Source organism: Leptosomus discolor, chromosome 1, assembly GCF_034619465.1.
Source record: "Leptosomus discolor isolate bLepDis1 chromosome 1, bLepDis1.hap2, whole genome shotgun sequence".
Classification (NCBI taxonomy): domain Eukaryota; kingdom Metazoa; phylum Chordata; class Aves; order Leptosomiformes; family Leptosomidae; genus Leptosomus; species Leptosomus discolor.
Genome location: NC_141391.1, coordinates 156,116,610 through 156,131,615, shown reverse-complemented (window position 1 = coordinate 156,131,615; position 15,006 = coordinate 156,116,610). Strand labels below are relative to the sequence as shown.

The 15,006-nt window shown below is 40.2% G+C and overlaps 1 protein-coding gene across 1 annotated transcript in view; it reads left to right on the top strand.

Moving 5' to 3' along the window:
• KIAA1549 (KIAA1549 ortholog) overlaps nt 1-15,006 on the top strand; it is a 145,368-nt gene that overhangs the window by 129,752 nt on the left and 610 nt on the right. Inside the window, exons 14-19 of the mRNA XM_086468085.1 lie at nt 761-984; nt 2,127-2,271; nt 3,936-4,265; nt 5,182-5,234; nt 8,996-9,141; nt 11,006-11,160. Of these exons, the coding sequence (XP_086324211.1) occupies nt 761-984; nt 2,127-2,271; nt 3,936-4,265; nt 5,182-5,234; nt 8,996-9,141; nt 11,006-11,160 (1,053 nt within the window). The remainder of the gene's footprint in view (nt 1-760; nt 985-2,126; nt 2,272-3,935; nt 4,266-5,181; nt 5,235-8,995; nt 9,142-11,005; nt 11,161-15,006) is intronic.

The following is a 15,006-nucleotide window of genomic DNA, read 5'->3' as shown; positions in this document are numbered from 1 at the left end:
TGTTGCTATCTGTCTGGTACCCAACTGTTTTCCATTGATAAGAAAGATTTCAGTGAGCGTTGGGCCAGGACTTTAAAGTGTGGTGTTTACAACAGCTTTCCCCAGATGTACTCCAGGGAATTTGAAAAAAAAAGGTGGGAGAGAGGCATGAAAACTCAGCCTGCAAGAAGGTGTAGAGCTGATAACGCCGTGTTCATCTAGGGACCTGGGCCCCTGTTTTGCTGCTATGTTTCTGCATAGCTTATGGTGGCCTCTCAGCAAAGGCACAGAGTTATGAGCAAAATTATCTCTTTAAGTTCTTGCTTCTTACGTGATGAAGATCATTAAAGGAATGGGTTACAGACTTCAACACTATTGATCAAATGTATTTCTGTTTGACAAGCAAAGGTAGATACAGCCTGTACTGATTAGTCTTATTTTTTCAGAGCAGTGTCACTGCTGGCAGACAGCAGGAGTTTTTCTTATTCCTCCTGCCTTTTGTTAACAAACTGCCACCTCTCTCTAATAGCACCTGCTGTGCTGGCAATTGTATTGTGTATAATAGTACATCTGCCTGGGGGGACAGTGGGGATACTGCAAAATATCCAAGAAAGAAGGAGTGTTTATGAATTGTGTGCCTTATTTTAATCCTTCCGAGATTTGGGGGAGGGAAGGGGAGGGGGCTGAGAAGGAGAGGTTTATGGACAAGCAGCAAAAAATTCTGTTTGCAAAAATTACAAGTGAAATGTTGATTATTTTTTTTGCCCCCTCCTTCTTTAAGATACAAACAGCCCTGAGGCATAAATCTGAGATCGAGCATCACCGCAATAAGATTCGTCTTCGCGCCAAGCGCAAAGGGCACTACGAATTTCCGGTGGTGGATGATGTGGTGGTTGTTGACTCCAAAGAACAGCACAGAATATATCGCAAGGCACAGATGCAGATTGACAAGATCTTGGACCCTGGAGGCAGTGTGCCTACTGTCTTTATAGAGCCCAGGAAGAGGTAGGGATTTCAAAGATAGGAAAGAACAAGTTTATTTTAGAGTCAACGTCCAGCGTACATCAAACCTGTACTTTGGAACTTTCAGAGGATCAAATCATTTTGATCACTGGTTGAATTTGAGTCATCTAGGTGAAAAGGTTTGGGTTGTTCTAAACATTTTTATTTGTTTCCATGTATGCCACTATGTTTTGTTTTCAAATTATTTTTTTACAAGTTTTCAGCAGAGAGTTCTTGATAAATAAATCCAAATGTATGAAAAATGTCTTAAAACAATGTAGTATTTGCTTGCATTTGTTTGAATACTTGTAAGGTGTAGAGGGATCAAAATTGTAATATAAGCACTGAAAAAAGAGACACGGAAAATATGAACTGCAAGAAATAATATTTTTACAAAGGGGGAAAAGATGGAAAATAAGGAAACCCTTGAACAATTTAAAAAGCATGAAGATTCTGAATTTTAAAGACAAGTTCACAAATCAATGAGAACTTTTTATCTGTTCCTTTTGGGTCATGAGTCACATTTGTCAGCCTCATGGATCTGCCTTCTTGGCCTTGTATTTTCAGCAAAAATCTTCCCTGGGCTATGTTTAGGGCTGTTGAATACCGGCACTTTGTCCCTGGAGCACTAGTGCCCTATAACTGCTTCCACACTGATAGAAAGTAGCTTTTCTTCAGCTACATGGGCTCCTCATCTGGTTTGTCTGGTAGGGTTAAACCCATGATGCCAAGCGCAAAGCCTTGTTGGCAGCGTGTTCTGTTCTGCTACTGGAAATGTGTCAGACGTTGGTCTGGGAGGTCTGGAGAGGCACTGTGAGTGGGGCTGGAGCACGGACAACTTTGAAAGATGAATGTAGAGGGGAGGTGACACTGGAGCGAGTTTGAGGGAGGAATGGGATGGTTTGGAGAGCTGCCAATCAGTGTTATTGGAAGCTTGAGGAGAGAGATTTAAGGCTAACTAGTGGGACTGGCATGAAAAACTGGGAAAGGGAAGAGAAACAGGTCTGAGGCAAGGATGACTTGGAGGGAATGTTCAGAGGAGTTCAACCTTGAGTAGGATAAGAAAAATTGGAAAAAGAAATGTGATTACCTTTGTTTTCTTTCTTTTTTTCTCTCTCTCTGCTTTTTGTTTTCTTCCTGTTAAGTTCTCGTGCAAAACGTTCTCCCAAGCAGCGCCGGCGACATCAGATAAATGGTAGTCCGATTGATGCAGAAAAGGACAGGTTAATCACAACTGACAGTGATGGGACATACAAAAGGCCTCCAGGAGTCAATAATTCTGCATATATTGTATGTATGTCTCTTGAATGACAGGAGTGTTCTGATAATTTTAATGACAGTTGTGACATTGGGGGGTTTTCGGCCTTCTGACTGGGTTCTATCTGGCTAGTTTCAGTCACGTGTAGTTAGCATGAAAATCAAAGTGAAACAGGGATTTCATTGTCAGTCTCAGCATTAAGCAGTACAATTCTGCCAAGTATTCCTTGATATTAAAGAAGCTAAGAACTAAAACCTTGTTTTCGTTAATGCCACTGCATTAAGCACATGAAAGTGTGCTTGGCATGTTCCACAATCTCTTGAATATAGTTTCACTCTAGTCCAATTTGCTGGATGTTATGTATTTGTACGTTACAAAAAATTTAGTCCTTTGCTTTCGCAGGGTGGAAGACTCAATTCCTTTAATGAGAATTTTTCTCATCTTTAAAATGTGGGAATTAATTATTAATGAAAGAGAAAGATGTCTTTGTACTACAGTAACTTGTAACAGTTCTAGTACAGTGTCTTGAAAATTAATTTTGTTTCCTGTCTAAAAAAGGCAAAGACACTGGAGAATGCTTCTGTTCAATCATATCCATGTCACAAATTGTATTTAGGCATCTTTAACCACCTCTAAGCAGACTTTAGTAAGCCTAATGCTAATATTGGAAGCCCCTGGACAGTTTTCATCTTGAAAAATGGTTTAATAATTTCAAGAATTTCAGCATTAGCTGCATATGCAGTCAGGTGGCTACAATGTCGATTTCTGCGGTTTCCCTCTGCCTTCAAACAAGAGTGTGATGATTTTACTGTCATGCTGCAGCAGAATGAATTATCATCTGAAGCTGTTTAATTAAGACATGTCACACAGCAAGCTTAGCCCCTTTGGCATCTGTAGTGAGACAGTACTTGGAATGCTAAATTCCTGATGAAGTAGAGGCTTTTGCATCTTGGCGACTGATTTTGCAGTCTCCATGCAGTGGTAAGAATGAGCTTTGATAATAAGTCTGCTGCTGCAAAGCTCGTTTAATTTTCTGTTACTGATGAACAATAAGCCCACGTGGTAAGATCCCAGATAGTAATTGCGATGCATGCCTCAGGTATTGCTGCTGTGAAGCACTTCTATGAATGCCATTCATATAATGCACCCAAGTTCAAGTTCCATGCAGGTAACCACTTAGTTGATTAACAACTCCCTTTGTGTGTTTTTCTAGGAGGTAATAATTGTTTAATATTACTGCTGATGTGGTTAGTTGTAAGCTAAAGACTGAATTAATTTCTTGGAACTGCAAAAGCTGCAGAGAAGTCAAAGATGTAGACAGAGCTGATTGTCTTTTTCTGGGTGGAGTAAATGCTCTCTGCATGCCTTCATTATGTGCTTGTAAACCACAAGATTTCTGTTATAGCTGAGTAACTCCTGCACAAAGCTCCGCTGTCTTATCTGAGATGACAGTCTTTCAGATCACGCTGAATGAAGTATTCGAACAGCTGGTGTTATGTGTGTGCATGCATATGTGCGTACAGAAGTGGGGAGGGTAAGGGGCGGATTTTGTCCAGCACCAGCACTTGTAGCGTTTATCTCACAGTGGTTTTAGCAAAGAAAATGTTGCTCAGGCTTCAGCCCCACAGGGGCTTGGAAGCTAGTTGGTTAGATCTTTTCGGTGGCTGCCCTTCGCCTTCTTTCTGTTTTTTTCCAGTCTGATCCGGATCTGCCTCCTGAACCTCAGACATCATCTTCAGCTGATCTGGGGAAGTTCCCTGGCTTGCCTCCCCACCCAGTCTCCCAGTACGTCCCACCGCAGCCATCCATTGAAGAGGCTCGGCAAACCATGCATTCGCTGCTGGATGATGCTTTTGCGCTGGTGGCTCCCAGCAGCCAAGCAGCCAATTCCACGGCAGTCACGCCACCCGGGGTCTCTGCAGGACAGCCGGTAAACAACACTCCTGCTCGAGCAGGGAGGGGAACCACATGCACCCAGTGGGGATCACCTTATGGTCCAACTCAGGCAGTAAACAACCCGTTTAATGTGAGTGATGCAATTTAAAAGGCTTTTCTGGGCAGGTAGTTAACACCAGTTGAGCCATGGTCACTGTTATTGTGCCCTTGCTGTCAGGACTTGTCACAAATGTGGAACAGTTTCTGGAACCAGGAGCATTCAGAAATGACCGTCACAGGACAGTGAACTTGCTTTTTAAGCCATTTGGATTCTTTTCCCTTTTCCCATCCCAACCACAAGAGAAGACAGAAGTTCTCCTTTAGGATAACTTTTCTGTTCTTCTCAGTTACAATCTTTCACAGATCAGTCTTGTTATGTCTAAGAGTAAAAACTTCTTTTTTTTTTTTTCTTTTTACAATATATGCGCTAGTTTATATTTTGACAATGAAAAAACTGTCATATTTTTTAGCAGAATATCCAAATGCTTAAAGGAGGAGAGGGATAGGGAATCAATATTTCTGTATAATTTTTTGCATTTTATGGAGCACTGAGACACGCAGATAATCTTTTAAGTCATCTCAAGTTCCTCAGCAATTCAGTACAGGTCTCATAATGCCATTGGACTGTTGAGTCCAAGCTCCATGGTGTCTCTGCTGCAGTCTGATGCTGGTTGAGGTATAGAGATTCCCAAAGGCAAAGCCTCGTTTTCTGAAAGTTTTAAGTAGACATTGGAGCCACCCTTGATCTCCTGCAAGTGAGAGAAAATATTTCCGAAAGGTGTTTAAGTTAAGACTCTGATCAGGCAGAATAGACTGCTAGCCCACTGTAGCAGTGATTCCCAGATCTTCTTGTGCTTCTGTGTTTGTAAAATTGAACTGTTATGGCTGCAATCAAGTCACATACACAGGCCTAGTGATCTCTGCCGTTCGTCACTTAAAAGGCTGACAGTGGACTTCCCAGGGTATGCATTTGGATTTTAATTTCAGATTTTTTGGTTTTCTGACAGAGATACGTGGAATTTGGAATGACTCCGCCAGCAGCACCAGGTCTCCTACCAAGGTAGCTTTTTACTGATAGAATTATCATTTAGTGTTTTCCTTGCAATTCCTTTAGAGTTCTTACTGGCACTAGTGTATTATTATGCCAAGTACTTTATAAATGAGAAGTAACAGAAGTCCAGATCCAGCCTGTGTAGTTTATTTACATAGCATGAATGACATAGGCATGCTGTGTGGAATCCAAGCCTCCATTTAAAAGAAAGGTATCTCTGTTCCCTTGGCTGTAGAGATATCCTTCCAAATATTGAGTAAACCACTGAGTTTCAGCTTTCAGAGAGCCTGAAACGGTTACTCAGATTCATGTAATTCTCCCAATACTCTCTCTTTCATCTTGTTTCGGTAGCCTCAGGGCAACACTCACTCACAAAAGCTTTCAGATGACTAGCAGATTCATTCTATTTTTAACCAAGTTGAGAACAAATTACAGAGCATGGTGACCCTCACAGAGGAAGCCTGCCTTGCAGGGCTATTATTATGAAATTGAGGAGGGGAGAGAACAAATTTTCCGTCTTCCTGGCCTCGCTGTGGGAGAATCATGTAAAGAGCAGAAAACAGTTGTCCAGGTGACTTAATTCCACATTTGGTGTCTGTGCTGCTCTCTCATTACCTTCTTGCAGCCCACCATGTGAGGTTAAAACCCACTGGTATCCATGTTGTTCATTAGATTTCACCTGAAGTCTTCACTGCCTTGGAAACTTGATGGTAAAATGGGTATGAAAACCTTTCCTGTATCCATTGTTCTGCAACCTGATTTTGAAAGGACCAACTAGAAAAGGAGTAGTCTCTAAGCCCATTTTCTTACTTAGGTCTTGGCTGAAGGTAACAGTTTCAGTGCAAGTGGAGAATACATGAAATGGCATGCAGTATGACAAGCAGCGTGTTTTTTTGTAATTTAGGTTACCTTGAAGATGATGAGCTTTAAGACTGCCAACACAAAGCATAACCAATTGGTTTTTGTTGAGGATTTTCTCTTTGGCCTGTTAGCATTCAGGGAAAATGCGATAAATTAATCATGGAAGTGCTGTAACCCATATTAATACACCTGAGCAAGACAGTGTCTTTGCAACACACTTTTTATTCAAGAGCTTATCAACCTTTGGCATAGGCACTCTGGATTTCTGTAAGATAGAAATTCATGCCATTGTTACTAATGGTTTGAATGCTGGCATTGTCAGCATTTGGACTTAAATCAGCAGATTTAAGTTAACAATCTGCAAGGTTGTTGACCTTAACAGGGAGAATTCCTTTAAATTTTCATTAAAATAGAAGGTTTCCTAAAGCTTGGTCAATAGAAAACAAGGAAGGAGTTATCAAGTTTGTGGAGCAGGGTTATGCCCAAATTCAAAAGATAATGATAAACAAGTTGATAGAAACAGTGCACCGATTAGTGGAGGGAAAAATAACCTGAGGTTTGTATGATTAGATGGCATATATCAGTGTCATAGTCCATTGCTTAAATATCCAATGCATGGAATAATAGCTGGGTGACCGTACTGTTCCCTTCTCCCTGTACAAATGCAGTCAGCATCTTTAATGGAGTGGAACCAACCTGGGTAAAAAAAAAAAAAAAAAAATTAAATGTAAAAGACCTGGGTCACATAACAGCTAGGCAAACATAAACGCACCACGAACAGCTTTTACCAGAAAATGAATATTGCATCATGCAACAGAGCTAGAGATATTTAGCTATAGTGGATTAGTGGTGTAAAATTGATTTTTGGAGCAGTATCTCCCCACTTAATTAAATAACTAGAGATTAATAGTTTTTTTGAATGTGCAAAGATAAATTGAAGGTTGGGTACCAGTCTGGAAATAGCACGGAGCACCAGAAAGCCTGTATCATACAGATTTAGCTGTATCCCATTTTTATACTCTTCTGTTGACCTCTGACTTTAAAGAGTAGCTATATCTCTCTGTTACAAAGAAGACTGAGAAGAGAGGGTGATGGGTTGTTAAATGTGCACCTTTCAAGTACAAACCCATCAGCACTAAAGGATGTGCTTCCTGTACTCTGAAAAATTGGCACAAAAATTATACATTTGCCTTAATGTTGAGAAAATATTTTCTTTAGACAGTATCAAAAAATGTAGTAATTTATCAGGTACAAGATTCCAGCTCAGCACTGCAGGCATAAAGGACGAGATGTTCACATCCTTTACTGGTTACTGTGATAAACATAACAGAAGTGATATTGTTAAATATTACCTACTCATTCAAGCATTTATTTTTACTAGCTTGTGAGTCTGGTTGGAAATGGATTCCTCTGGATCTGCTGAGCAGACAAATGGAATTATATGCAAGGGAGCTGGGGAAATTCTGACACTTCCACAATGGGATTGTTGCAGCTTGAACCCCATATACCTCCTCTATTTAATACTGTATGCCTGGTAGCTAGTACTTTAATTTATTATTAGTTGTTTGTGCTTTGTTACGCTCTTATTTGGCTTTCTTAGGCTATATATATTATTATGCCAACTTTCTTTTCTATCTGGTTGTCATACAAAGGTGTTTGGTTTTCCAAGTAAAGCACAAATCAATAATGGTTTTAATTAGATGCAGTAACAGGATTTTCCTGTAAAACAAAAGGGTGTAAACCTGAGGTCTTGAGGAATAGGATAAGTTGCAGTCCATGGTCTAGAAGGGCTTAGATGCCGATGTGGTAAAAGGCATATAAAACTCATCCCTATTCCTCACTTTGCGTAATTTTGTGTGCCTCCCTTAGGATGTTTGTCTCACTTCACTTCCTTTATAATCACCGGTGAGAGGCTCCTGCAGAACATGATTTAGTGAACCTAATCTTTTGCTTTGAATTCCTCTTGAGGAATGCGTCTCTCGTCTTTGATGATACTTGGGGTCTAAGAGAGACTAGCCTTGTAACCTAAGCACCTGAAGTTTGGGCATCCACGCCTCTGCCATATTGACAGGAATCAAAAAACTCAGCTGTCATCAGTCTTTTAAAATATAATGTCTCCATGCCAGGAGATATGTTAATAGGAAGCATAGAGAAGCATCATATCCATCTCCTTCTCTACTCCTGTTCTGTGAATGAATTATAGGGTTTCTTTTACAACTCCCATTACCTTGGCACAATTAGTGAAGTTAGACACATGACAGTTTCTGTTGTTAACTCTTTTCAGTAAATACATAGCTATAACAACTACCAGTGCCAGCCTGAATTACAGGAAACATTTCGTTTACATTGCATCTCTTCATACGTGCTAAAGATGGCTTTGAGTAGTTTGATGAATCTTAAAGAGCAGTTTTGAAAATCTTCTGAAAAATGGTCGGAATGCTTGATGAAATAATAATCCTTCATGAAATAGACATGTAATGTAGTTTGTATGGTTTGATTTAGACCAAAACTGTGTGCCCAGAAACCCTTGAGTGAAAAAGATTTGTTGCTGAGGTAAGCAGCTATGTCACTACTGAAGTCTTCTTTTTCTATGTATTTTTTTTTTCATTGAAGAGGCTTTTTTCCCCATGGGGAAAACAAGATCTGTGGACTTTTTTCTCTGCATGGAGGAGAATGCAACTTATGAAAAACACTTGTGTAAATTTTGTGAAGAGTTTCCAACTCCTATTCCTGTGCAATGCAGGTCATGAAGGAGGAATATATTCCTCAGGTGTAATTATTTTCTTTAACATTTAAGGTTAAAATGTACATTGAAAGGCATCATAAAGAGTTGTTTGAGGTACACTTGCATTCCTGTTTCTAATTAGGCAATTCACTTATTGTAATCTTGAGTCCTTACTTTTCCACAGGCAGAACTTTGGGCCAGGTTTTCTTCAACCTGCAGAGTTAATGCACCCAGACCAGCAGCCACCTGAGGTTCAATATTCCTCCAGAGGGATATACTCAGAGGAAATGCCATCAGTGGCACGGCCACGACCAGTCGGAAGCACTGCAGGTACACTTCACTTAAGTTGAATATGCGTTAAAATAACTGATCCGTTTCCGTACCTACTCTTACACTGAGGCCACCATTAAGAGGTCATTCTCCTTCAGCTGCTACAACTGAAATGTGGTCATTGTCTTCACTGCCAAAAAAAAGTGATCACAAAGTGAGGTTAACTTTACATCCATAGGACCTTGCAGAAAAAAAGCAGTGCTTTGCCACCTTGTTAGTATCTTACAAGCATTGCTTGTCACACAGTGTATTTTCAAAAAAAACCGTTCTCTAAGAATGGAAAATTACTTGTTTTAGAGCGTACAGTGTATGCTAACTTTCTACAGCCAACTATTTCTTTGGTGCTAAATGAGCTGACTGATGCATCCCAAATCAGCCTGCTAAATAGAAAATTTTTAATATACTTTTCCGCATCTTTTTCTCATTTCTCTTCCTAGAAATGTATGCATAGGAGCAGGATCTTGTAGCGTCTGATGATATTATCTATTGCTGCTGTCCAATATGAAATCACCTTCCCTGATTTGATTGTGGATAATTTCCATAGCACTCATCAATGCTATCAGGAGTAAGATTCGAACATCGCTTGGCAATTAAGCAGCAAACACTGATTCTAAGAATACAAGATTCTGTTCTTATGCAAATGCAGCCGTTAATTTTCTCCCAGAGAAATGTTTCCTTCCTGGGGAGTTGAAAAAGGATGGAAATACGATCATTTACTCATATCAGAGTCCTAGTTTTGATAGCTGCTATCTTCTCCTTGTAAATGTTAAGTGAATGAGAATGACAGGGATGTAGTGACTGTTACAGTTTATTATTGATTACTTTATTGTCTGATTCACATTATTCTCTAAATGTTCATGTATATTCTGCTTTAAAGTTTGGAGGCAATTCAGATGATGAGTTCCTGTCCTTCAGCATAATTACATGCAAATTTCAACCTTCTCAAATATTGGGGGTTTTTGAGAAGAAATTACAAAAGTGACCTAACTGTGCATCATGTAAATCACACTGTTGTTTTTGTCTTTTCCTCTGTTTTTGTACATACACGTGGACACACAGTTTTCTCCTATGTATCTGTGGGTTTATTAAATGTGTTTCATTTCTAATGAATAATAAAATATAATAATAAAAAGAATAAGAAGTGTTTCCCCGTGGGAGGAAATTTGGGAAAAAGAAAAGCTGGAATGTTGTTACATGTCTCTTGCAATTAATGGTGGTGGCTATCCTTGCATGTGTTTGAAAGCAGTGGGAGGGGAGGGAAGGGAAAGGAGAAAGGAGGAGTTTAGCTTTCAGGCTGAAAGGAGATACGGTGTGTTCTGACCTTCTCGTTAGTCAACGACAGCATCGTTTAATATTTAACCACAAAGCAAAGCTGAAAGAACCATACTCTTACATAGTCATGTATTTTATTTTTCTGAGAGATGGACTAGAAAGTAGTCTGGAGAGTTAGGGTCTTGCCAGTGTGATGTGAGTAAGGTGTACCACAGGAGCAAATGTCTTCTCTTTGCTGCTAAGTAATTTACATGAAAGCATTGCCAGGGCTTTCAGTAAATGCTGTTTGGAAAGGGCTGGCATATTTTTGGAACGAAGTGTAGTCCATGTCTGAGATGCATGTATCTCAACCTCTTCTTTCAGTGCAGTGGCAATGAAAAGCATCACACTCAAATGAACTGCACAAAATGCATATAACTTTTCCTTCTTTATTCTACACTGACAGCCTTCTTTCTGCTGATTTTTTTATTAATTGCACAGAAACAAAGCTCCACTTCTTATCTCCTGCTTCCAACAAAGTTTTATGTTGTCATTTGTCTGCCCTACAAACTTGACTGTGTATAAAGATGAAAAAACGATATTTGCTTTTAAGGTTCTCAGATACAGCACCTCACTCAGGTGGGAATTGCTAGCAGAATCGGAGGTCAACAAGTGGAGATCCCCTCAGGCAGAGCAGGGCATGGCCAGCCGGGGGGGCCAGGGTGGCCCCAGTACCGTGGAGAGGATGAATATGCTAGGCGAGATGCAGTGAGTACTGTGTTACACATTTGCATAGTTTCTGAAGTAGTGATATGTTCGGGTATTTTTTTTTCCTGCATTACTGTTTGGAACTTTTTCCCCCTGGAATACTTTCAGTTGCTTCTCTGACATACTTTGCTTTGCTCTTCAAACCCTCGTTAGCTCTTCTAACTTTTGCTTGCTGTTCTTTTACCTTTGCTTCTCTCTAACTGCTTTCTCTCACTTTACCCTAACCTTTTTTTTTTTCTCACTTGAGGCCTTCACGCATTAATTGCAGTTCACCCAGTTCTGCTTCTGAGCTCCAGCAGAGGTGGATACTGCTTTCCATTTTCTTCTTTGAAATATGCCTCTGTATTTTGAGATCATTGTAAGTAGAAAACATTGTATTAAATTGTCCCAGACTACCGTCTTACTTTGTATTGGTGTAGTTCTTTTGTCTTCTGTATCAGTGTGCAACAGCAGGGAGTCAGGACAAGGAAATAAGGTATATACTTGTACATAATAGCAGAGGTGTTTCTAAACAGTTATTTTCCTAGCCTCAGTCAGCAGCATGTGGTAAATTAATATGTATTCGTTTACCAGTGTTGCCTAGGCAGCCATCATGATTTCATGTTCTTGGCTGTGGTGCTTCTAGAGGCTGACGTTTCTGATTCAACCAGATGTATGAGGTTGAAGATAGTATATGGCCTTTCCAGGAAAGATACAGTTGCCTGCTACCAATCCGTGTCTGAGGTGCTTGCATCCTGAAGCCGACTGACCTGTGACAGCTTTATTGTAGTGCTCTTGAGAGCGACAACTTTATTCTCCTTCTTTCGCTCCTTTGCTTAAACTATCATTTTTCTGGTTTCTTCCTTGAGGGAGGAAGGAAGGATCTCCTTCTTTTGCATACTTAGGGCAGTGTGTGTTCACACTACTTGAAGTTGCTTTGCAGTATTGCATGATCTCAAAATGGCTTTGCAGAAAGGAAATGCAACAGGATGGGCCTTATCTTTAGGTTTGGTGAAACTGATCTGCCACCACTCCAAATGAACTTGAGAGGAGCGCCACAAAGCTTTTGAGAACTGGGCACACTAGAGACAAACTCTACTGATACTATTCAAAAGCTTTAACTGTCAAAGCCAAAAGATGTCTTTTCCTAATTTAACTTACTATCTCTCCTTGGGACACTGGTGTGTATGAGTGCAAGAACATCATACTTTCAGTTTACCTCTAGAAGAGCACTTGCATGAGAGATCTTAGTGTCTCTCCTGTTCCATTTTCAGAGGCATCTCTAGGTTACTATTCATTGCCCCTTATCATTTGTCTGTCTCTTCTGTAAATGACTTTTCTTTTCTCGATCTGTGGGCCTTTCCCTTCTGTCCCCCAAGTGCACCTTCAACCATTACTTTCTTAATATTTTATTACTTGAATTGCAAACATATTACTGAAAATTCCATTACGGACCCATTGTCTGAGATGCTATGCAAACAGTTGGTATTGACATCAGTTGCCTGCACGACTTTCAAAGATTCATGATCCAATACAGTATGATTTGGTCGCAGTTCGCACTTTCAGTCACCATTTCAGATGGGTAACATGTCACCTCAATCCAGGTTGATTTTCTTTTAAATAGCGTTTAAACACTTCTTCGGCCTTGACAGAACTTTTTCCTCAATGGTTGCTGCAGTTCATACGTAACAGAGTCACAGAATGGTTGGGGTTGGAAGGGACCTTTGGAGATCATCTAGTCCAACCCCCCTGCTAAAGCAGGTTCACCCAGAGCAGGTTACACAGCACTGCATTCAGGTGGGTTTTGAGTATCTCCAGAGAAGGAGACTCCACAACCTCCCTGGGCAGCCTGTTCCAGTGCTCTGCCTCCCTCAGGGTAAAGAAGTTTTTCCTCATGTTCGGATGGAACTTCCTGTGCTGCAGTTTGTGCCCATAGAGCACTGGATGTTACTGCAATGTGATTATTTTTTTTTTAGAGTGTTTTTGTTTGTTTGTTTTAAAGAAAAGAAAGAGGAGGAGATCATGGACTAAGACTATCTGAGTATGGTGTAATTTAGTTGTAGGAGAGTTCACCTAGTGCCTGCACTTTCCTTTTCCTATGAGGAATTCTTTCTTTTTTTTTTTTTCCCAAAGAATTATTCCCATTTAAAAGAAAAAAGGCATTATTAGGTGAGCCCTAGCAAAAATTCTTCCAACCTTTTTACTCTCCTTCCTTTGCTGTTGTATTTTAGTATAGTTTAGGTTTCTAAACCAATCTGGTCTTGAAAGTTCTCAGACCTGTTGAATTCTGATGTTATATATGAGATCACAGAAATACACACTTTCATTTTTCTAAGGTATACATATGAAAACTTTTATAGCCTTAATGTTAAAAAAACAGCCACTGCAGTCATCAGATGTTCTTCCTAACTTCCCTTAAGAAACTATTCTTATGGTGCTAATTCAGTGCAGTATGAGATAGGAGCTGAATCACATAATGCATTTTAATGCGAAAGTAACCTGAACATAATTTAGGTTGCTGTTAAGATTCATGTGTCAAGGAATGTTTGCTTTTAATATTTATGTCACCTCTTTTCTATAAACCCACAGAGAACTTGTTGGGTTTGCTAACTCTAGACTGCACATATGAATTAGTTTCAGGTTTCACTGCCAAATGAATAATTCTGAACAATCAAGAGACCCATTCATTCCTTTCTGATACCAAAATCACCTCCCTTTTATAAGAGGTAATACAGGATGTTACTTGGAAAACCTTCTTTACCTATCATTCTTCTATTAAAGCCTCTTTTCCTTCCTCTCTCCCCAAATTAACCGTGTAAACAATGAGTGCTGTACATGAGCTGTGCAAGAGAGCCAGAATCTATTATTAGTTCTACTTCAGACAAAATGGCTTAGATTTTATTTATTTATATTATAAGAATTGTCAAGGAGCATACTCTTGTGCATTTTTGTGTTCCCTGCACACTGCTGCCATAGTCACCCTTGGTCCTCCATATCCCTCCCAGGCTCTGCTTTGTAATCCCTTCATTCCCTTCCCCCTCACTCCCAAATCCTCTTCTAGCTGACCTCGCTGTCCTTTCTTCCCTCATCAGATTGCTCTCTCTGCTACCACTTAAGGCTTATCCACTGAGAAAGTAAGGGCTCACTAAATTGTGGTAACTGTGACCTGAACTTGCTGCAGCTAGCTGCTCCTCATCCCCAGCGCAGACCCTTTGAAAGGGGATTACGCTGCTTTGCTCCCAGTTGTGTGTTCAGCAGGGTGTGTTCAAGTCCTTTGTGTCCGCTGTTTTCTTCTGGCTGTGTCTCAGCCTTCAGCAATATGGGGCAACAGGAAACTTGCTTTAGGGATGTCAGCTGGAGTTTAGATTTTTCAAAATGTACCTCGTTTGTGTCCATACTGGGAGTCAGTGCAGTCGCTCAGTGTTCTGTAAATTCATGCTTTGTTTTAGTGTAAGCAGATTCTTTTTCCAGATAGACAAGCCCATAAACTCAGGCTTCTGTTTTATTTCTCTCCTGTTAGAAAATATATGTTACTAAACAAGTGCAGAATTAACCCCTTTGTACCCTGAAACAAGGATTGTCCCTAAACTGGTGGGATAGTGTTTCTTAGGTATGTAAAACAGCTGTTGGGTATAGAATCATCTAGTCTTTCCAATTTCAATAATTTTCTCCTTCTGCTGCTTCTGTTGACCGTGTTTTTCTGGGCACTGGTCAGTCACAGGGTCCTCACAAGTGTACAGGCTGAAGAGGCAAGCCAGGCAGAGAAGGGGAAGGTGAAAGTAGTAGTATCTCTATAGATAGTACGGAGAAATGACAGCTGGGAGGAGAGTGATTTGCCTGTTGCCTTTTAGGAAGTTAATGGGAAGA